The sequence below is a fragment of the Balaenoptera borealis genome, assembly GCF_965194805.1.
Source record: "Balaenoptera borealis genome assembly, chromosome: 16".
In the NCBI taxonomy this organism is placed as follows: Eukaryota; Metazoa; Chordata; class Mammalia; order Artiodactyla; family Balaenopteridae; genus Balaenoptera; species Balaenoptera borealis.
The window spans coordinates 6,333,237-6,357,397 of NC_138872.1; the positions used below are offsets into that span (position 1 = coordinate 6,333,237).

A 24,161-nucleotide genomic window follows, 5' to 3' on the forward strand; every position below is an offset into this window, starting at 1 on the left:
AGGTCTCTGCACGTCCTGGGAATTCTAAGCCACTGGCTGAAAGGTAAACCCTCATAACCCCACGTGTCCGCACCCACTGCACCGCCGCCCCAGCCATGAGGGAGGGGCTCTACCCCCTCCGCCTGGCTGCCCTCCCGCCTGCCCCACGTGGGAAAGAGGGTATGAGGCTCCACAGTGAGCCTGAGCAGATCCAGAGGCCTTGCTCACTTTCCTCCACTTCCTGGCCGTGTGTACTTGGGGGCAGAAACATGTCTTGATTCGACAAATACTTAATTCAGTATAATTCATTCCTGCAGACATGTGCTGGGCGCCCATGACATGCCGGGTTCTGTTCTAGGCACGGCAGTGAACTGTCCAGGAAATGCCTCTGTGCCCAGGAGCTTCCAGCCTAGTGCAGGGGTGAGAGTTCTGACTCCTAAGTTTTAAGGCAGGGGGACATTAAATAAGAAAATGTGTGCAAAAGGCTTAGCTCCGTGCCTTTTGCACAGTGAGCCCAAAGCAAAGCCAATGTGATCACTCCCATCCTCCCCTTCCCATGGCAACGTCCCCTCCTCCACATGGCCCATGGCTCAGAGGCAGGAAGTCTATTATATATATATGAATATATAAATAGATATATGTATATATATACACACTATATATATATATATATAAGTCTGTCATACATCTATGACTGTATATATAAGACTGTATGTCTGTTTATATGACTGTATATATGTAACTGTATATATATGTATATATGTCTGTCATATATATGATTGTATATATATGACTATATTTATGACTGTATATATGACTATATGTATATATCTGTAAAGTCTATCTTATATATGTGTATGTGTATATATATTCCTAGCACACCTAAGCTGGCATCTCATGGACATTATTATTTTTATTTTTTTTAAAGATTTATTGATTGATTACTATGTTGGGTCTTCGTTTCTGTGCTAGGGCTTTCTCTAGTTGCGGCAAGCGGGGGCCACTCTTCATCGCAGTGCGCGGGCCTCTCACTGTCCCGGCCTCTCTTGTTGCGGAGCACAGGCTCCAGACGCGCAGGCTCAGCAGCCGTGGCTCACGGGCCCAGTTGCTCCGCGGCATGTGGGATCTTCCCAGACCAGGGCTCGAACCCGTGTCCCCTGCATCAGCAGGCAGACTCTCAACCACTGCGCCACCAGGGAAGCCCTCATGGACATTATTAATATGAACAGAGCAGCTACACATGACCTGGAGTGTTCTTCTCACCCGCAGGGGAAACATTACTTCTGGTGGGAGTTGGATGTAGCTTAAATGCTGAAAGTGATTGAAATATTAAAAACACAAAGAGAATGTGTCAAAACTACGTGGCAGAGTTCCCGGCATCAACTAAGCATCCTACGATTGGAAGGAGAGCCCTTTTCATTATTGCTCTAGTGCTTAAATTTACTATTATTTTTTCTTACGTCATCTAATCATCGGATGCTCCCCTGCCGCCCCATCTCCAGTTTCCGAAGAGAAATCTCTAGCGGATTCACTCCCAGCTGCACATAATACCTTCCTATCCTAACAGCCCTAATGCAGCTTCAAGAAGGAAAAGCTCTTTGAGAAGTCCTCCTTCCAAAGAGCCCAGCGCAGGTTTTAGGCCAAGGAGCGCAGCTTTTAGGCCAAGGAGCACAGGTTTTAGGGCAAAATCCTGACTTGGTGAGGCACGCAGCTCTGCCTCCTACTGGCTGTGTGAGCCTGGAAACTGGCGGTCGTGCTCTGGGTCTGTTTTCGTCACTTGTGGCACACTGGCAAGGTGGTTAGGAAGCGCTCGGTCGGAGCACACGCAAGGCAGCCCCTGCGCCACAAGCTTCAAGGCCACTCCTCTCTGCACCTCCATTACTGACAGTGAACTTTGGGCGTCTGGCCTGGGCCTGACCTCGGCCCCAGACGGGCGCCCGGGAAGGGGCGGCCGCCTATCCCGTCCTGCCCCATCCCTCCGGGAGGCAGTGCCATACATGAGTCTGTCACTGTCACCAGCAAAGCCCATTAACAAGTCCCAGGAAATAAAACTAGAATCTGGGTAATAAAAGTCAAGTCTAACCTTTTTTTCTCCTTTCTGCTTCGTCCGCTGTCACTGGCTCACCCGGTGCGGCATGCAGAAGCCCGGCGCCCCGCCCTTCAGACCAGAGTTCCTTGCGCCCGAGGGCTGCGCCGGCGCTCGGCCGCTCAGCTCTGCAGGCCGTGCGCAGAGGCGCTGCTCAGGACCCTCAGTTCCGGGCGGCGGCGGGCCGTGCGCAGAGGCGCTGCTCAGGACCTTCAGTTCCGGGCGGCGGCGGGCCGTGTGCAGAAGCCTCGCCCCCTCCCCGCCGCGCGGCCCGGATCCCCAGGAAGCAGCCCCGCCCACGGCCTGGGTCGGGTCTAACGTGTGCTCCAGAGCGTGGGTTCAGTCCTCTCCATTCTTTGGTCAAAGAACAAAACTTTGCTTGGCTTCTGAACTGAACTCGGTCTCATTCTAGTGGCTCCAGCAACACCGGGCCGGAGGACCCTCCTTGGGTAAGGTGACATTACGGGCGAGGTTAACTTCGGTCCCTCGGTCAAAGTGGTATCGGCCGGGCATCTCTACCGTCAAGTTATGTTCCCCCTGTGAGAAGGTACTTTGAGACAATGTAACTGCTATCCTGTCACTCCTACCATTTTCACACCATATTGGTTTCCGGGGGCGGCTCAGGAAATTAACATAAACTGGGCAGCTTAACACAACGGATGTTTTGGAGCCCAGAAGTCTGAGATCGAGGTGTCGGCAGGGCTGTGCTCCCTCTGACGGCTCTAGGGGAGGATCCCTCCGTGCCACTTGCAGCTTCTGGTGGATCCAGGTGTTCTTGGCTTGTGGCTGCATCACCCCAATCTCCGTCTCCATGGCCACAGGACCTCCTCCTCTTCATGTGTCTGTGTCTTCTCCTCTTCTGTCCCTTATAAGGACACATGTCATTGGATTTAGAGCCCATCTGGTTAAGCAGGATGATCTCATCTAGAGATCTCTAACTTAATTACATCTGCAAAGACTTTTCCCAAATAAGGTCACAATCACAAGGTACAGGTATTAGGACGTAGACATTTCTTTGTGGGGGCCACCATTCAACCCACTGTGTCCACCCCCAGCACCCCCAGCCCCATCCTTGCTCCTCTCACGGAAGCACCGAAGGGCCTCCTCCCTGATCTCCCGACCCCCTTCCTGTACATCCTCTGCCCAAGAGTAGTGATCTGAAAACATAACCCTCCAGAAGCTACCCAGTGCTCTCAGAATTAACTCCAAATCTCGTACCTCGGGCTGCAAGGCGCTGCCTGATGAAGCCCTGCTCATTGCCTAGCCTGGTCCCCACCACTGGCTCCCTTGTGCCACCAGCCCAGCCACCTTGGCTTTCCCTAAACTTCTCACTCATGCCAGGGTTTGTTCCCATCTCAGCACTTTTGCAAATGCTGTTCCCTCTGCCAGACGCTCTTCCCACATCCTCCCATGGCAGCTCTTTCTCATCCTTCAAGTGTCAACTCAAATGGCACCTCCACCTGGTCTACACTGCCCAACGTCCACCATCATTCTCTCTTTCCTTCATAGAACTCTAGATGGGCTGTGCTTTCATTGTATTTGACCGTTTACTTGTTTACTGTCTGTTGACTCCTGGATCATAGGGGTTTGCCTAAATAATGCTGGGTACATGACAGCAGACAAAAGTCTACTGAATGGATGAATGAATGAATGAAGTGCTAAGCATCTAATGGTAGTTAGCATACAGTATATGCTTTGCCCATATGCTAGACCCAGTGGAACCAAGATGAGCAGAACATTTTCTACTGATCTGATAGTTCATTCTGCAATGTGTCTTCCCCATAAGCAGTGGAGAGAGCATTCATAAAATAAGCACATTTTTAAACCAAGTCCATAGAAGAATGACAAGAAATCATCAAATGACGCAGTCTCAGTGGCATCTATCATGAGGATTCCGCATAAGCTGTGACCTTGGCCAGACCCACCCTCTGGGGGTCCAACGCTCTCCCCAAGAGGCAAATCCAGCTGTAAGAGCAGAACTCTAGGGTCCACCAGGGTGGGTGCCGAATCACCTATCACTTCCACCTTCCCGGAACAGCCCAAAGTGGGTGGGAGCTTGAGGCTTCCTCTTACATCTCTGGAGGAAAAGCAACTTTATTAGGTCATTTGGAGAAAATATTCCCTTAATTTACCCCCCACTTCCCACTCCCCTACCTTATGCCACTTCACTGAAACATAGAAATGAGCCCAGATTCACTGCTTCCCTGTCTCGTATAGAATACCTGCTCATTACAGATTAATCATAGTCATAACATCACCCCCTCACTGAGGGTGGCCTCCTCTTTTTCATTTTGTTTTTCTCCATTGCATTCATCGTTATCTAACATACTATCTATTTCACTTGTTTATTTATTTGTTCGCAGCCCAGCTAGAATAGAAGTTCTGGGAGGGGAAGGGATCTTTGTCTATCTGTTCTCTGTCGACTCGCATCATTTAGAAGAAGACCTGGTGTATACATGGCAGAGAATGAGCATGTGCTGAATGGGTCCATGAAGGAAATGAATGCCTACTGCGTGCCACGCAGAGTGGAAGGTACATGCGCGACCTTCATTACTCCTCAAAATCATCCTTTCATTCGAGGACTACTATTACTGTTATTCCCAATGAGGAAACGGGGCACAGAGAGGTTAAGTAACTTGCCCAGGAGCACACAGCTGGTAAGTAGAGGAGTTGAAACTCAAACCCAGGCAGTCTGACCCCAGCATTGCTATCCAATCACTGTGCCTGCTGGGCACTGGGCTGGACTGGAGTGGCACAAAGATGGATAAAATGTGGCCTCTGACCCCCTGGACCTCACTATCCCATCGCCAGGATGAGAATGCAATCAATTCCGTTGCAAAGTGTCCTGCTGGTACCTCTATTTCAGCCGGGGCAAAGTCATGACTGGTCAAGCGCACCTGGAAGGGTCCTAGAAGGCTTCTCCAAGGAGGACAGCAGAGAAGGCACCCCCTCCACGCACCCCCTGACCCCACGAGGCTGTACTTTCACCACCAGCTTCAAACCCTGAGTCTGGACCCCCTCCAAGTGCAAGCATCCCTGCTGACACCGAGGTGCACACACAGGAAACGCCATCCACGGCTGCACACTGGGTCCCACGTGGGGCTGCCCACCGGCACTGCCTCCGATAAAAACCCACAGACAGAGCCCCTCTACGGGGCAGGCACCGCTCACAGCACTGGACCTGCATTGCCTCAGGAACCCTCACCAACTCTCCACGGGACCAACAGGGAAACTGAGGCTGGCAGCTCATTTACTTACCCAAAGTGGCACAGCCATGATGTGACAGAAGCAGGCATTGGGTCCAGGCTGATCCTGATTCCAGATCCCTTCTCAACAGCTCTGCTTTTTTAGTCAATCCATTTTTGAATGATACAAGTACATTACATTGCATTTGTCTGTCTAAAAAAAAGTCTATTTGTTCAATGTGAACTTTTAGACGCTATCATAATTTTCCTTAACTTTTTTTTTTTAATTACATTTCTCTGTTGTTTGAGGCCCTCCGCTGTCACAAGTCCATAGCAATAAACAGGAACTGAGGTGGGGCGTGGCGGGGTGGGGGGGCGGGAGAGGGTTGAGTGGATCAGAAGGGAGACAACAAGACTAGGTGGGGCCGCCCTGTTCGGGGAATTGTAAATCACTAGGCAGGGCCAGCTCAGATCAGATTTTCACTTCTTATGGAAATGACCTTGAAATGCAGGAGGATTCTCCAGCTTTTCTGAGTGGGGGTTGGAGGGTGGCGTCCACACAGATCACCGTCGGCCTCAGCTGCTGAGGTTCAGGGACTGAGTCGGCGGTCAGCATCCGGATGGAAGCGACAGGAGGCTGGGCTGGTGGGGCCCCGGCTCCCACCCACCGCTTGATGATGGCATCTGTGAACTGGAAACGAGAGGGTGCCCACCCCCAAGATGAGTCACTGGGAGGATCCCATGGGGGCAAAGGGCACTGGTGACAATTGTCATCGCTAGACTGTCACCTCTGTGGCAGAGACCAGGTTTATCTGATTCATCAGCATATGCTATAAATGAGCTGGCACATAGTAGGTGCTCAATAAATACCTTATAAATGCAGAAACGATAGAGTGGGGTCCATAGAGACTTACTAAAAAGTGATTTTAAAATTCCAGGGTCAGGCAGGACAGTCTGAGTGCTTTGCCATGAGTGGGGCAGGGTCCGCCCCTTGTCACAGGTCACATGGCAAAGGGCAGAGGGAGGGCAGGGGCTGGTGTGGGCTACACATCCTCACTGGGCTAGAAACTCCACAGAGGTGAGAAAGAGCCTGTCTAGCTTCCAGGGTGCATCCCTGTGCCCACACTGGGCCTGGCACATAGTAGGTGTCTAGAAACTTAAGTGCGTTCATAAGAGGGAGAAAGGAAGGGAGGAATTTGAGTCCCTTTAAGAGAACATAAACTGGAAACTCTTTTCCTACATCACAGTCAGAAATTCTTTAAGGAAAAGCTGCTAAATGATTTCAAAAGAAACTACATACAAAGTTGGGAGCCGATACCGTAAATTCTAGAACCCACCTTCCCTTGTACATGTTCTGGAGCTAAAAGCCAAGGAGCAGCAGAAGTCTGGTGAGACTTTCTTGGATTCATAAACTCGGGATCTCACTCTAATTGGCAGCCAGGGCCATAATTAAGGTCTTCTTACCTCTCTGCAGGGACCATTTCCTGAAAGGCTCCATCAGTGTAATTGTCCTTCCTCAGAAACCACCACCCAGCAAAGCCAACCACAAATCACAGTGCAAGCAGCTGGCCAAGGTGCTTCTGGCTGCGAGGCGATGATGCTCTTTGCGGGTGGACATCTGATCTGGTCAGCTCTACGTGAGCAGAAGCTCCCACCACCTAAACCATGAATTCGTCCATTTGCAGGAGAAAATCCAGAACGCCCTCTCCAGCCCACCTATGGCACGGCACGTGTTCTACCCTGTGAAAACCCCGTGTGTAATAATTTGCAGAGGAAGCACGACCCCTTCTGCAGACTCAGGAGTAGAGATTGTTGGGTCCTTCTCTTCTTGCCTCCTTTTTTAAAAACAACTTTATAAAGGTATAACTTCCATACCACCAAAGTCACCCACTGCACATACCCAGTGCTGTGGCTTTCAGTAACTTTTGGAGTCACATCATCATTGCCACTACCCAGTTTTAAAACATTTCCATCACCCAAGAAGTTGCGTTGAGGTTTTTAAAGCCATTCACTTTTATACTGTAACTCCAGAAGCTAAAACTCGGGCAGCCCCAGGGTAAAAATGTTCTCATGAAAGACCCAGGGTAGGTCCGGTTTTCCATGGGAGGGAGCTCTCTTGGTGGGGTGCTACTTAAGTCACATACTGGGTGCTATTTAATTTGCATACTGTACCCTGGTGCCTCATGGGGTGAATCGAGGCCTGACAGCGGACGGCTGGGGCCTCCCCCAGAGATCATGTGTGTTGATCAGGGGGAGACTATTGCACTGTCTTCAAGGACAAAATGGAGGAAAACCTTCAGAGTCAAAAGAACAAGACAAGAGGTTACACCTAAGAGGGGCATCACTCATTGAAAAGTTGACGCAAACCTGTTTTTTTATATTTGTCTGATCTCTGATGTGTCAACCAAAGCCAGCATTTCTCACAACAGCGGGTTAAACAAAAGTTTCTTTACTGCAGGATTTATCAGAGCCTTTGGTGCATTAAAGAGGACAGTGAATCTCCAAAATGGAGCCGTTGGACCACATAAGTGATCTTTCAAGGAAGATGGGACTCGTATTTACAGAACACCCTGCGCCTCTCAGGCTTCTGGGACATGCTTATATAAGAAATGGTAGCCGGTGATATCACACGTTGGGTGCCTGCATCAAAATACTGTTTTGGGGGCTTCGTGTCGGTTATTTCTTCAGATAATACAACAACCCATTTCACAGAGTGTGGATTGGAAACTGCAGCCCCTCCCCCACTGCATCAGATGACCTCCCTGATGAAGTTATTGCTGTCAGATTCCTCACAGGCACAAGCACACAGTAAACACTCAAAAACATGTTTGTCATGGAAGAACAAACCATCATACGTAATTTCATTCATCTAATCACTTGAAAACATGCCCAGTTCTGGTCCTTCCATATGATAGAATAAACGGTTCATCTATACAACAGAATACTATACAGCTACAAAAAAGAGCGAGGCACTTCTTTATGTATCGCCTTGTAAAGATCTACAGGAAATATCCTCAAGCAAAAAAAATAATCAAAATAAAGGGCAGGTGGGAACTTATGCATGATGGCCTTTACTTGGATGTCTGATAGTTACCTTAGACTCAGTCTCTCCAAAGAGGAACCTGTGATCTTCTTTCCTAAACGTGCTCCTGATTTCCTGTCATTCTTCCAGACACTGAGAACAAAAACCTTGGACCAGCCTGGACTCCTCGAGTTCCCTCCCACATCACATCCCACCCATCAGCAAATCCTCTTGGTTCTACCTTCAAAATACATCCCAACTCTGATCGACTTTTAAGCATAGATAGAAGCCACAACAGAATTTAACCTTTCTGGAGACTAGAAGTATGGAATCCAGATGTAGGCGGGGCTGTATTCCGTCTGACGGATCTAAGGGAGATTTTCTGAAGCGTCCCCAGCACCTAGAACAGTGCCTGGCACACAGCACTATTGAGTTCAAAGATGAACAAATGAATAAATTTATACTAAAAATAAAATAGAGGTAAACCAGAACCTGAAGCTCCACATTGTAGATCATTGGGGAGGAGGGTGAGTGTGGCCCACCAACATTTGGTAGGTTTCTTTAAAATGCATTCATTGTAATCATGGGGTATTTTTCTACCCATCAGACTAGAAAAATTAAGAATACAGAACTCCAATTTGGCAAACAACTGGAGACCCAGCCCTTGTATCGTGCTGGTGGGTGTTTCTTGGATCATTCTCTCTGCGGGCCAATATGGCATGCGGGATCATCAGAACCATAGAGATGTGTACACTCTCTTGGGCCAGGAATTGTACTTCCAGGATCTTTAACTTTCTCTTAACTTTGTCTCTTGGTCACACAATGAATCCTCCTGGCTGGTTCTCGCTTTTGTCAACTGTAAACAGGAGGTTGGAAAAACAAGACCTGGGAATTTCCAATCCCATTTCCCAGAGTCAGAGGGAGGCAGCCGGGACCCCATCTCAGCCAGGGGACTCGAGGCCACCACCCTCAGCCTCACTTACTGCACAGATAAGGATAGTATCTCTCTGGAGGGTTATTTGGAAGATTGAAAAGAAATAATGGATGTAAAACATTTGGCCTAGACCCTGGTGCATAATAAGTGATAAGTAAACAATACTTGTTATTATTGTAATTCTTTTAAATAACCACTTCAAGGGCATAAAAGGAATTTACCATTTAAACAAATTTTGTTTTTCCAGATCAGTGGTTTAGCCAATGACCTCTAAGGTTCCTTCCACTGTTGACAGTCAATAAAGTTCTAATGAGCCCCACCCTTGGGCTCACCCCACCTCCACCTTCTCTGCATTGTAAGCTTGAGGAATTTTTAATTCTGAGCAAGACAACGCCAGCCCGCCTCAGTGTGCCCATTCCTCTGACTCCTCGTCCTAGTGTGACAGGGCATCTGGAGGTGTCAGGCTTCAGAACTAGTATGAAATTCATCCTGAGCTGGACATCCACCGGAGCTCCAAGACCGGCCACCTCCAGGGGAGGGTCGGCCGCAGGGGGCCCTGCTTTAGTGTCTAGGGTCCCAGCTAAAAGAAGCCGAGGGCAGCTTCCACGGGTTTTCCTTCCCTGTGACTGACTTTCCGGGTCTTACTTGCACAAAAGCGGTAATATTGAGTCTTCTCACATCTCAGTAAATGTTGCTGAGGCCCAGTCCTGGGAGCTTTACATGATCCCTCCCAGCCCTTTAGCCCCAGTGTCACCTCCTCAGTGAGACTCCTTGAACACTCCACGTAAAGCACCGTCCCCAACCCCAGCAGGCCTGTTCATGTAGACTGCAGGGACAAAACTCTGGTTCCGGGAATCTGCAAATAAATACCCATGTGAAACGGCCTGTGAACAGGTGTGCTCCCCGCTGCCTTGTTTATATCCACTGGAGACTGGAAACGTCCTAAACCCCATCAGAACAGGATGAATTATCTGAACATCACCCACAAAAGGACATCTTGCAAAACAAGGCAGCTCTATATGAACTGGTAAGGAACCATCAACGTGATAAACTAAGTGAAAAGAGCGAGGTACCAGACTGTGTGTACAAAATGCCACCATTTGGGTTAAAAAAGAAATACATGTAATTGTGTGTATGTGCCTAAAATATCTCCTTATGCACACCTAATTGGTAATGAGATTTGTTTCCAGCCAGGGAGACAGGGGTGGGAGGGAAATGCACTCACCTCTGTACACCATTTGCATTTCCTCCTGTGGGCCCCAGTTTATAATAATAATAATAGTAATCATAGTCATAGTAATAAGGGCCCCCGTGGCTGGCCCGTCTTGGAGCTCTGGTGGGTGTCCAATCATAAGAGCAGAGAGCTTGTCTCTATTTGATGTGCTGCTGTAGCCCCAGCCCAACCCTTGCTTCCCCCTCCTCCCGCCATCATAGGGACTCAATAAATATTTGCTGAAGGGGCTTCCCTGGTGGCGCAGTGGTTAAGAATCCGCCTGCCAATGCAGGAGACATGGGTTCAAGCCCTGGTCCGGGAAGATCCCACATGCCGCGGAGCAGCTAAGCCCTTGCGCCACAACTACTGAGCCTACGCTCTAGAGCCCGCGAGCCACAACTACCGACCCTGCGTGCCACAACTACTGAAGCCCGCGCCTAGAGGCCGTGCTCTGCAACAAGAGAAGCCACCGCAATGAGACGCCCGCTCACCACAATGGAAAGTAGCCCCCCGCTTGCCGCAACTAGAGAAAGCCCGCGCGCAGCAACAAAGACCCAACGCAGCCAGAAATTAATTAATTAATTAAATTTAAAAAAAATTTTTTTCTATTGTGAAAGCTACTGAGGCAGTGACATTTCCGCTGGATCCCCATCCTTTCACCACGCAGAGGACTCCAAGTTGGAAGTTACATGTGCCTGTGATGGTTGGACTGATGTCTGGAACTGTGGGCTCCACAAGGCAGGGTCCAGGGCAGCTTTAGTTCACTTTATATACCCAGGGACTAGCATGGTGGATGGATGGAAGGATGGATGGTTGGATGGATGGATGGTTGGATGGATGGAAGGATGGATGGATGGTTGGATGGATGGGAGAATACCTTAACTGGCTTAACTGGCAGTCTGGGCTGCCCGTCCACCAAGTGAGGAAACTCCCGCAGGCAACTCACGGCTCGGAGCCTCAGTTTCCCCATCTGTAAAATGGGGGCTGTAATACGTACGTCCTACAGTTGTCGGGAAGAGTAAATTAGTTTAATATGAAAAGGGTCTAAAACAGTGGCTGGCACATACTGAGTGCTCAGTAATGTAATATCTTACCATCTGGGGACAGGACAGCACTGGGTCAGAAGCGCCACCCCCAGACACAGCCAGGCCTGCTCTGGAAGCCGGCTCTGCGGCTTACTGGCTGTAAGAACTTCAGCAACTTCCTTACCTTTGTCTGAGCCTCTGGTGCCTCATCTGCAAAATGGGCTAAAATAGGGTTATTAGGGAATTAAATAACATGGTGCAGGTGTGTTTTCTGTAGGTTCTTTGTGTTACAGTAAGCATCAGATTTAATTAATTAATTAATTTATTTATTTATTTTTAAATGGTTATTCTGCATTTTCTTTTTTTCTTCCTTTTTTTTTTTTCTTTTGGCTGCACCGCACAGCTTGCAGGATCGTGGTTCCCTGAACAGGGATTGAACCTGGGCCCTCAGCACTGAAAGTGTGGAGTCCTAACCACTGGACTGCCAGGGAATTCCCCAGATGTTATTTTTTCAGTGTTTTTACTAAACCTAGGGTTTTTATTTTATTTTATTTTTTAGGTTTGCAAGCAGGTTTTGTTGGTTTTCACCACATTCAAGTTAAAACATTCAAGCTGGACAAAATGACATAGAGTGGAAGACCCATCTCCTGGCCACCCCAGACCCTTAGCCCTGGTCTCAGCCTCCAAGCCCCCCGCCCAGGGCAGCCTCTTCATGGGCCCTCATCTGTCCTCCCAAGGATATTCTAAGTGTGTAGCGGCATGTGATGTGTATTACTTTTGTCAACAATAAAAATGGAATTGTTTGTGACACCTAAATTCATTCTGTCATCAGCTAGAACGAGTTAGCAACAATGGATAGGGAAAACAGCAATTAAAAGGGAAGAGTTGAGAAAATTCTGTCTTTCTGAAGATTTTCTTAAATGGTTGGTGCCTGCCACCACTGAATTTCTTCTGTCTTGTGAGAAAAAGAATATGCATGGATGTTAGTGGGGGAACAATCGAAGTCTCCGCTCACAGAAAATCAGTATTCCTGGCCAAAGAGAAAAAGAAATGCGGAATGCGGGCGGAGGGCCAGCCTCCTACTGTCCCTCACCTGTGCTCCAGAAAATTGCTTCAGGTGAGAAACTGCACTGATTCCAAAGTTAGGAAACAGGTAAAAAAAAAAAATTTTTTTTTAAATAAATTTATTTATTTATTTTTGGCTGCGTTGGGTCTTCGTTGCTGCGCGCGGGCTTTCTCTAGTTGCTGCGAGCGGAGGCTACTCTGTTGCGGTGCACGGGCTCTAGGCACGTGGGCTTCATTAGCTGTGGCACGCAGGCTCAGTAGTTGTGGCGCACGGGCTTAACTGCTCCGCGGCATGTGGGATCTTCCCGGACCAGGGCTCGAACCCCTGTCCCCTGCATTGGCAGGCGGATTCTCAACCACTGCGCCACCAGGGAAGCCCAGAATCGTCTATTTAAAAGCTAAGATTCCTTCTCTTCCTTGCTTCAAATCAAATTCCAATTGGAATTAAATTCAAACCCCTTAATGCGGCCGCCAAGCCCCATGAGTTGACTCCTGCTTCCCTGTCACACCTCCCCCTCCTCTTACTCCATGCTGCTGCCCTGGCCTTCTCCCCATCCCTGAGCTCCTTTCCACCTCGGGCCTCTGTGGCTGGCCCACTCCCATCATTCAAGGCTCAGTTAAAATGTCCCCTCTTTCAAGAAGCCTTCCCTGACCACCCCAGCTAAGGGACTGCCCACCACCTCTTTCGGCACCTCCTCTCTATCTCTAGTCCCCGTTTTATTTGCATCGTGGCACTTAGCGTCCTCAAAACTTCTCTCCTTACTTATGTGTTGGATCCACGTCTGGCCCCCCTACTGAGGAGTAAGCTCGGGGGGCTTCATCTGTCTTGGATGCTTGTCTGCTGCTCCACTACCGAGAAGACTGGCTGACTTGAAACAGGTGCTTTCTGGGTGTTTATTGATGAAGTGAATCAATGACTGCTTAGGAGATAAGTCCCAGAGTTGAAAAGCTTAGCATCTGTAGGCTCCCTCACCAAACTGTATCAATTTGGTCTTGTAAAAGGTTATGTAAGTTCTAAGAGTTTTCTGTAAGATGATGGGTTCCAACTTGTCATCAAGTTTGAGGCAGAGGACAGGGGGTCTCTGCAGGCTGGAGCCGACCCCAGTGCATCAGAACAGCAGCTATTGTAGAAAAGATGCTGGTGATGCCACCAAACCCAGGGCCGAGGCTAGCAGTGGTGCACGGGGTATTAGCAGCTAAGTATGAGCTAGGCAAGCTCCTAGCCCAAATGCCAGTTGCAGGTTTCCTGGGTCATTTAAGGCACAGGAGGTCTCCTGACAGTTTACAAATTCTTTTGGCATGGGAAAAGTTCATAATATCAGCAGCTGCTGTTTACCAAGCACTAACCAGGCACCAGGCAGGGTGCTGTACCCTGTGGCCCATCATCATCTCATTCATCTTCCCAACATCCTCATGGGAGGGCAACTAAGATTCCAGTTTTGAGGTGAGGCAAAGGAGGCTCAGAGAAGTGAAGCACCGTGCCTAAGGCCACACAGCAGGAAGTGGCTGAGTCTGACCCCAACCAGGCCGATCTGCCTTGGGAACAGAGCACTCAGCCTCAGCCATGTCTCAAACCTGGACCAGATTCTTTGATTCCAAAGTGACAGTTGATTCACATCGACCCCACCTTGGCTGAGAGTGAGAACAGGAAGAGGCCGACTCTCAGTATCCAAGAATGATGTCAGAATCCCCAACATAACAAGACAGATTTCAGACCCTGAAAAAGGGCAGCGGGTAGAAAGAGGCACTGCCTACTCAATCCTAATACACATCTTCCCTAAGAAGAACACTCCCCCGCCATGTGTGCTGGCTTAGCTCAGGAGAACAGAGGATGAAACACCTTCTGGTGGGTCATTCTGGATGCCTATGTGGCCCTGAGCAATGAAGTGTCTCCAGGGAAGGGCTGTTTGCAGAAACCCCACTCTCACCCAGCTCGGCCCCAGGATTCAACATATTTTATTGAACAAATACCCTGTGCTGGGCATTGGGCTATTTAGTGCGTGGTGAGACTCTGGAGGGCAAGATGGACCTGGTGCCTGCCATCGCGCACTTAGAGTCCACTGGAGAAGCCAGACAGTTGAACCATAATGTGTCCCAAGTTCTCCGTGATCACCGTGTGCATCTAAGATTCTAAGAGCCGGAGCACATCACCTGGAGAAGATGCTGAGGACACAGCATCCAGAAGGGATGTGACTCAACAAAACGTTAGAGCTACAAGATCCTGGAAGGCAGTGGTTCCTCAACTCAGCTCACCATCAAGATCGCCAAGAGAAGTTTGTTTTTAATAAAATAGATTCCTAGACCCTAGGCCCAGAGTTTTTGATTCAGTAGGTCAAAGGCAACAGAAGGACCTCAATATCTGATCCTTCCAAGGACTTCTGATGACCTGCCAAGTTTAGCAGCCATTGCTCTCAGGGGTCAATATTGGGATACCCAGAGGTACCCAGTGAAATGAAACAAGTAGAAGGAAGAAGTGAAATGGACCTCTCAGAGTTTTGAATTTGCTTTGGACAGGGATGTTGGGGTGACTTCTCCCCAAGAAGATGAAAGATCAGGTCACCACCTAATGCAGTTGCCACCAGGCAACAGCACCATGCATCAACGTAGCTGTTAAGAAGGTACAAGCAGGAAAATGATGATTCATTTAACACTGAAGAGTCTCCATGATGTTAACTGGACCTGGCCCAGTGGTTAGACCACGGAGGTGGCTTCCTCATTCTTTGTGCAGATATGATACGCATGTTTAGAAAAGAACCCACAGAAAGATCAATGGGAAGAAAGAGCAAAGGGAAAATAACTTAACAATTGTATTCATTTCCTAGAGCTGCCATAACAAAGTGCCACAAACTGGGCAACTTAAAACAGCTGAAACTTATTGTTTCACACATCTGGAAGGTAGACATCCAAGTCAAGGTGTCAGCAGGGCCACGCTCCCTCTGAAATCTGTAGGGGAGAATCCTCCCTGCCTCTTCCATCTTCAGGAGGTGGCCAGCAACCCTCGTGGCTGCATCCCTCCAATCTCTGCCTCTGACCTCACGTGGCCTTCTCCCCTCGTGTGTCTGTGCCTCTTCTCTTTTTGTAAGGACACAAGTCATATGGGATTAAGGCCCACTGGACCCCAGCATGACCTCATCTTAATTTAATTACAAGCCTATTTCCAAATAAGGTCACAACTGAGGTATAGGGCTTAGGACTAGGACATACCTTTTGGGGAGATACAGTTCAACCCCTAACACCCATGAAGTCCCAAAGGCCTTCTAATCTCAGTAAGGGCCAGACGCCAGGATACCCTCTTCAACCCATCCAACTCCCATACTCTCACCTGTGAGGATCATTCCTTAAGACTAAGATCTTTCCTTGGAAAATGTTGGGAAGCCTCAAGGAACACTCGATGTGTCATGAAAAAGAAAAAAAAAAAAAGGAAAACCAAGGGGATTCCCTGGTGGCCTAGTGGTTGGGACTCTGCGCTCTCACTGCAAAGGGCCCGAGGGCCTGGGTTCAACCCCTGGTTGGGAACTAAAACCAAGAAGCTTCAGGGGGCGACCGGAAGAAAGAAAAAACAAACCCACTGAGATTTGACCTTGTAAACATTCTTAACAAAGCTCTTCCGAAGAGGTCCCTGGAGTTATGCCTTTCAACTCTTCTCAGTTTCCACGCTTTTCTTCTACCCATCTCCCGCATCGAGATGTTATCCGAAAGAGGCAGGGAAATTAGTATTTATGATGGTGCGAAAAATAACTGAGCATTCCATCAAACTATGGACTCCAATGTAATAGTAATTTTCAAAAATCATGAGGTCAGGTTTATTTCTGCAGAAGATTATGTTGTGTTGCTAGCGGACAAAGGCTCGATACACCATGCATGAGTGGACCTTGGGCATAATGCCAGCCTGGGCTGGCAAAACCAGGAAGGGGTCAGGTTTTGATGGCTCCAAGTGTCACCAAGCCTCCCAGCCTGGTAGGCTGCAGATTTCAGAGAAGCAAATGAAGACTGTCAACTGGAAGAGAAATTCAGTGTTATCTGAGATCTGAGAAAGGTAAGTCAATAATGATCAGATCATCAAGAAGCAACAGCTACCCCTGGGAAGAGCACACTCGTGCACTGCGGCAGCGAAATTTCGAAAGCAAACCTTTCTTGTCTCCAACTAAAGGGAAAAGCCTCACCGCCCACTGAGCTCAAACAGATAGAGAGGCATTGGCCGACAGTCACTGCCATGCCAGGGATAAGAGAAAGCTCCCTCACCTGGAAAACACCTGGAAAACGTGCTTAAAGGAACCTCAGACTGTTCTTCCCCTTGCAGCCAAGGGCGGCTATTTCCTGGGTTCTCCACCTGCTGTAAAGGAAGGCAAACTAAACTGCCACTTCATTACCCCAACACACCCCGGGAAAAGGAAAAGACTAGAGAAATACAGACAGTCCCTGACTTATGGTGGTTTGACTTAGGTTTCAACTTAACCATGGTGCAAAAATGACATGCATTCAGTAGAAACCATACTTCGAAATTTGAATTTTGCCCTTTCCTGGGCTAGTGATACCCTCTCGTGATGCTGGGCAGTGGCAATGAGGGTCAGTGACCGATACACTCACAACCATTCCGGACCCAACCATCCTGGTTTCCACCTGCAGTAGAGTAGTCAACAAATTACATGAGATATTCAACCCTTTACTATAAAATAAGCTTTGTGTTAGATGATTTTGCCCAGCTGTAGGCTAATTTAAGTGTTCTGAGCAGGTTTAAGGTGGGCGAGGCTAAGCTATAACATTTGATAGGTTAAGTGAATTAAATACATTTTTTTAAAAATTGAGGTATAGGGAATTCCCTGGTAGTCTAGCAGTTAGGACTTAGTGCTTTCACTGCCAGGGCCCGGGAACTAAGATTCCATAAGCTGCGCAGTATAGCCAAAAAAAAAGAAAAAAGAAAATGGAGGTATAGTTGATGTACAATAAATATGCTTTTGACCTAAAGCTATTTTTAACTTATGATGAGTTTATTGGGATTTAACCCCATCGCCAGTCAAGGAGGACCTGTACCCGAAGTCCTCGGAAGTCACAGCAACCTGTACAGGAATCCACAACAGCTGGTAACCAACACTTACCCCGCGAAATAGGCAGTGGGCTCCCGCATCCCCACCACTGCTGGGCCTTAGAAGGAGTTTCTCTGTCTCTCACCCATCCATGACCTTATCTTGTTTTGTTTTTTAACATCCAAATACAGGAACTTCAGGTCTCAGACCTCACCCTGACACTAGACCCCCAAAGAGAAAAGAATGATGGTTGTTATGAAATCATTTCAAATGAGAAACAGACTAACCGTCCCTTTCCTAACTCACAACTTAAAACTGCGTGCACTTGGGAGATAAGACAACCATCAAGTGCTATTGAAAACACCCTCTGACCTTCCAGAGAACCTCTAAGTGTCTGTGAGGCAGGCGAGCACCTCCAAGGTGCCAGGTACCAGGATGGGCAGGTATCCAGTTTACAGACGCAGAGTCAGTCCTGCTGAGTCCCTCTCATAAATAAACGTTAGACCGCACGTGCCTTCAGACAATGGTTTTCCTTCAGTGCAACCAGGAAAAAAAAGGGAGCATCTTCATTTCTTCTCCCAGAGGGCAAAGACTTCAGCAGCATCTTGTGTCTTCATAAAAAGCAAGCCCAACCTGTCAAAGAGCCAGCCGGCAACAACGGCACAGGGTGAAGGGAGAAGGGAGAAAGGAATATAATTCCTACCAACACAAGACTTGAAACAAAAACGCTGGCCCCTGGGAAAAACAAGAGTCCATTGATCTGATGGTCCTGGGAGGTGGAAGTGCTCAGAGGGCAGGAAACCCTTCTCTCACCGATGGGAAAGCCAAGACAGCCGGTGTTTCGGTAGCGACCTCATGAGGGTGCTTGGTTGTCCTCCATGGCACCAGCTCAGAGTGTTGGGAAGTAAAACCTGTTATCATGCACTGGACCCAGGAACCCGGTAGCTGTCCTCCGGTGTCCAGTGGGAGTGAGGAAAAAGGAGAGCTGAGCGCTGAGCCAGGCATAAGCCCTGCTTATGACTCACTCCAATCCTGGGTTGACTTTGGGTTGATTCCAGAACATTGTCTGCACTGCAATTCAGCACAACTCCTCAAAGCCAGACTCTAGTCCCAAAGCAAGTGAAGGCGCCGATAAGAAAATAGTCCTTTTTCCTTTGGCCCTTTGCCCCCATAACTTCCTCTTAGCACCCAACGTCTCACGTCTTGACTGAGAAATAACTGCCAATATGAGACCTTTTTGCTGCTCTAAAGCAAAGCAGTTGTGATCCTGACATATCAGCCAGATAAATCCAACTTAATGGGAATGTTCAGCAGCCAAGAACAGGCTGCCAAGAGCAAAGTATTAGGCTGGCAGAGTTTAAATTACTTAACAACATCCAATGCCAACATTAAATCAGGAATTGCTGACCATTTGGTAGAGAGTTATGAATTAAGGATTATGAGACTGGAGTTGAAGCAATAGCCTTATCCAATGTTGAAGCGCAGCCACTCATGCCAAACTATAAACATATCACTTCCTGGAGGATGTGCCAGGCCACTTCAACTTGAAATCAAGGACTGTCGGTGTGCATCCAAGATCCTTGCAAACATCCAGCAAGTACACAAGCCCTACCAGTCTCTTCTGCTCCGCAAGTACAGAGACCCAACCTCTGATCTGCCCAGCAGACAAAATGATTAGGATCCCTTGGATAGATGTGCATAATCATGTTACGATGGAGAATTTCGATTGATTGAAAACACTCAGAGCACCTACCACACCGCCACTGCTTGCATTTGACTGAATGCCAAGTCCTCCCAAGGAGGATCTGCCCAAGGATTTACCAACAATCATCTCATTTCCATTCTCAAAATTTTGAGGTGGCAACTTCACCATAAGTACAGTGTTTCTCAACCGAGCAGCCTTACACAAGAGACATGATTCCCAAACTGCGGATTCCTCTCTTGTTGTCAATCAACCATCCCTCACACATCTCCCAACAGCCCTTGTGTTGGGGAAGATGGTACCATACACAGTCAAGAACCGCTGATGAGTGCGGGACGTGGCACAATAGAGCAGTCTTCCAAGAGAGACAAAATGAAACTCCAGATTCCCCTTGGCACAGAGATTTCCTGCTCCGTCTTATTAACTAAGCCACAGTCAAACCAGAAATTAGCTCTGCCATTCTTCCACTCCTCTTAGAAGATTAAAAAAACACACATCAAGTTACAACCAGACTTTCACAGCTTCTATTGAGAATACTTTCTTTTTATTATACAGGTTTCATATACATAACAATTATTTAGGGAACATTTACAGGCAAGGAGTTCAATTCCAAAACTCCGTTTTCACCCACACACACTGTACTTCACACTCATCTTCGGGGTCAGCCCAACAGGAATAAGACAAAAGTTATTGCTTTGTGAACAGACAGCTTCAATTAAAGTAGAGTCTTCCAGAGTCGAGAACAGCGCTCAGGATCCTCTTAACTCTTAATACCCTGTGTACATATGAATAAAGCCTAAAGATGTGTCTTAGATTACCCCGTCACCTTTAAAAGCTAATATTAAAGTTGAATCCCATTTCTCAAAAAGTCATAAGAAGTGCACCCGTATTTACAGACCCCATTAAATTATGCATAAATAAAATCTGTACACTCAACGCAGCTTCTCAAAATACAGAATCTCCTCTGGGACTTGGGATGAGAGACAGCAAAAAAAAAATGCTTCATGCCCACCCCTTTTCAAGTTTTCTCGAAACACCAAGATGTGAAATAAATACGCAAAATAAAGCTTCCGTACCTTAAAGGAACATGTCTTTTCAAAGAGTCTCCTCCTATTTGAAGAGTTAACTTTCAAAGTTTTGTTTTGTTTTTTTCTTAAAAAGAAAAACATAAAATCATCAGCAGGCTTTGCTTCTACAAGTTTCGTAAAACCCGAAGGGTCCCTGTGAACAAGGGATTTAAAGTGTGTCAAATATCACCTATTAACCAGTTCTTAAGCGGATAGAATCCTTGCCTCCTGTGGTATGTAGGATGAGACTGAAGAGGGTACATAAATACTTTTACTTTAACACTGAACCTTATTGTGGATCTGAATCACATCAATTTGACATTTCAACAGCTATGTGTGTGGGGGTTTTTGTTAGCCCAGGGAATTTATGTAAAAGCTTCCAAAACTTGTAGCACCACTTTCAGAGAAAGGAAGAATGGGGTTCCAAAAAATAAAATATCAGCTTAACGGGTAAAGAACCAGCACTTGTCACCTCCTGATAGCTCGTCCAGAGTTTAGGAGACACTTCAGCACTCCTTAAATACTAAGGAATCCAGGAGGGCACGTGAAGATCTGGAAATCGACGGAGGCCCTTTTCATGGGAAGGTGGATAACAAACTCTGTCCCCCAGGCAAGCGGGGTTCCCAGTTTGTCCTGGTCGAAACCGGTTTTGGAGCCCTTTTCCTTCCGGACTCTTCGGCCCTCGGCTCACCCCTGTTTTACTTCCTGTGCCTCTCCATGTTGTCCAGGGCTTTGCTGGAGTCGGCCGGACTCTGATCTCCGGGACTCACGCAGGACTTGTCTATGGCCATCAGGGCTTCTTTTACGTAGTTCTGCACGGCAGATACAGCAGCACAGATGGCCCGGCTGCCAAACCCGTGGGTGATCAGGCTGAAATGAGACAAGCAGTTCTGCATGCTGGCCTCCAGGACCGGGGTGGGCCGGTTGTTCCCGTTGGGAGTTCGGTCTTGATTGAGAAGGTCGGTGAATTCTTTACACACTTGCCTGTGAAAGACAGTCAACACACACCACTGAGTTCAAGCTAGGCCGTGACAGGGAAAGAGCACAAACTACTGTGGGGATGACACCTAGAGGCAAAGAGAATTTGGGGCTGGCCAAGGAAGTAGATTTTAAACTAATAGCAATAGCCAGCTGCTGCACTTAGCACCTATTCTGTACTGGGCCCTGGACTAAACTCTTTTTATTTATTTTTGGCTGCACTGGGTCTTCGTTGCTGCGCGGGCTTTCTTCTAGTTGCGGCGAGCGGGGGCTACTCTTCGTTGTGGCGCGTGGGCTTCTCATTGCAGTGGCTTCTCTTGTTGGGGAGCACGGGCTCTCGGCGAGTGGGCTTCAGTAGTTGCGGCACGTGGGCTTCAGTAGTTGTGGCTTGCGGGCTCTAGAGCGCAGGCTCAGTAGCTGTGGCGCACGGGCTTAGTTGCTCCGCGGCATGAGGGCTTGAACCCGTGTCCCATGCATTGGCAGGCAGATGCTTAACCACTGCGTCCCCAGGGAAGCCCTGAACTAAACTCTTTTGAGTACTATCTTATTTAATCCTCACTGCAATTAGAAAAGATAAAAGGATTAATGCCAGAATCAACTGGCCAAGGTCACCAGGACTGGTTAGAGGTGGAGTCAGAATTCCAGCCCAGGAGAGTAAGGGCTAGCTTTATTTGATGCAGACTGGTTCCTTAAACCAATTCTGTCAAGAACCCTGAATTCATTTCCCTGAAACTCACTCTTTCGATACAGGCTGGTTCACCGTGCTGTCTTTTGCCCTATTTCCCACTTGACTAGTTCTGCTTCATTTACCGTGATTTTAAAATCCATTTACTCTTGGTTTCTATGAGAAATCCCTCAGCTGCATTAAGTCGTTTTGAGACATTTAATTTGCCCTCGTCTCCTACACGCCCAACCCGATCATTACATTTTAAAAAGCAAAAACATCTTGTTATCAGGAGGCAGAAGGCACATGATCTTGACTGGATGTGATAAAATAAATTGTTTTCAACACATTTTTGTTAAGACATGCAAATAAGGTAATGAAAGAGTAGCTTAACTAGTTTGAGCTGAATAAGTAAACAGCTCAAAGACACTCATTCTGAGCAATACACTCACTGTTCTAATTCTTCTAAATCCTACAAAATGTTACTCTCATTTGACTCTGTAAAAGATGCTCCTTGCCATTTCCTTTTGCTCAACACCCTAACTTACTTAAGGGCCTTTCTTCCTTGAGCACCAGGGACTGTGCTGGCCCCTCAGCTGCAAGGTCAGAGCATTAGGGCATCAAATTCTCAAGCCTGGATACTCACTGTGCAGCCAGCAGCATATTCTTCCTAGTTGCCATCTCATTCCGTCCTCCGAGATGAGGTCTGGTTAAATACTCGGCCACGGATTTACTAGGAAATTCTGCTTCGCAGACATAGGCAAAGTCCCGAGCCAAATGAACAGCCTCACCTAGAATAATCGGCAATGGCAACAGACTTTAGGGCCGCTGTGGTCCCCACGGCAAACTGTCCCTTCCCTCTTTTTCCAGCACTATCGGTATTGGTCTAGCAGTCATTTTGCATTCTAAAATGAAATCATACAAGGGGACAACAATCCAGCCGGTAAGCAGAACTTCCTGGGTACTTTCAGTGGGTACTCTCCCCTAAGGTGGAATCATACAATGCGAGAAAGAAAAAAAAAAAAAAAAAAAAGCCTGAAAATTTTAACTGTATTTAAACGATGTTACCCCAGTCCTCTGCCCAACCTGAGCAGATGAAAACACACACCCATGCTTCCTCTCGCTGATAAAACAGCACCCAGCATCCGTCGGTAGTGCATAAGTCGGAAAACTTAGGGGGGGTGAGCATGACTGACAAAGAAGCAAACTGTCACTTTTCTTTATGAAACTGGGACAAAAGTCTTTGACACGGAACTTTGTTTCTAAATGAGGGCGCCCCATTACTGGTGGAGGTAAGTCTCTAGAATGTTGCTTTAAGAAAGAGAAGCAGGAGTGTTTCCTACTGGAAATGTTAGGAGCCCTACCTACCCTCCTGTCTCAGGTATTGGGGGGCACAGAGGGAGAAAAACGAGGGGAGGGTGTCATTTCCCACCCGAGGCGCTGGGTTCTTTCTGGTTCCAAGATTTGGGGCTGCTAGAGCTTTACAAACCCAGATGGTGGACCCCACCCACCATCCCCACTTCCCTCCCCGACTCACTAAATCAACATCTGAGAACCATTGTTCTGGCACACGCTTTCTCATTCAAGCACCCCTGCCTGGCTGGTAAGGAAACCTAGGGGAGCCGCATTTATGCTCCACGAATGCAGAATCCACCATTCTCCATGCAGGACAGCTGGTCCCCAACAGCATCGAACAGGCCAGGCAGCTCCTTTCTCCTTGCCCTGACCTCCAAAGACACTCGTAAAAAGGTAGAGCAGGGCCCTGCCAAGTCTCTTTTAGCACCGCAGTCGCGCCATTTAGACCAGGGAAAGAAAGTGTTCAAAAGATTGCCTGGCTACCAGGAGACCACCCCTCATTGGCTCCCCCCGCCCCGAGCCGGGGCCCAGCGCCCTGCTGATTGGGCGAGGTGCTGGCGGCCGCTCCAGGCTTAAGGATAAGCCCCTCCGTGTTCATCAACTCGTTTTCCTGTGCGCAGTAACAACGAGCTTGTTTTGTTTTGAAAAATAATTATTTCACTTTTCCCTCGCCCACTTTGTAAAAGGCCGTATTGCATTCTTGGCTACTTTCCAGGTTCGGGGTGCAGGCCCATTCAAGAAACTGAAATGTCACATCCTAACTATCTTAGGACTGGGGAGAGGGGCTCATCTGTGGGCCCCATTACTTTTTTTTTTTTTTGATGGGGGAAATGAACAAAGGAACTGTGAATTGGGCTAGTC

At 47.9% G+C, this 24,161-nt stretch overlaps 1 protein-coding gene across 7 annotated transcripts in view; it reads right to left on the reverse strand.

Annotated features, from left to right (window-relative positions):
* The window catches only part of TFAP2C (transcription factor AP-2 gamma), a 34,860-nt gene that overhangs the window by 4,694 nt on the left and 6,005 nt on the right, over positions 1-24,161 (reverse strand). For 2 of the 7 annotated variants that reach the window (XM_082359301.1, XM_082359304.1), the window contains exons 6-7: positions 22,591-22,735; positions 20,318-21,286 (exon numbers count right to left, since the gene is read on the reverse strand). The exons of 3 other annotated variants lie outside the window; for them this stretch is intronic. In XM_082359301.1, coding sequence (XP_082215427.1) covers positions 21,001-21,286; positions 22,591-22,735 — 431 coding nt within the window. In that variant the 3' untranslated portion in view covers positions 20,318-21,000. Of the gene's footprint in view, positions 1-19,748; positions 21,287-22,590; positions 22,736-24,161 lie in introns of those variants that run through there. 2 more of the 7 variants (XM_082359302.1, XM_082359300.1) reach the window with 2 other exon arrangements.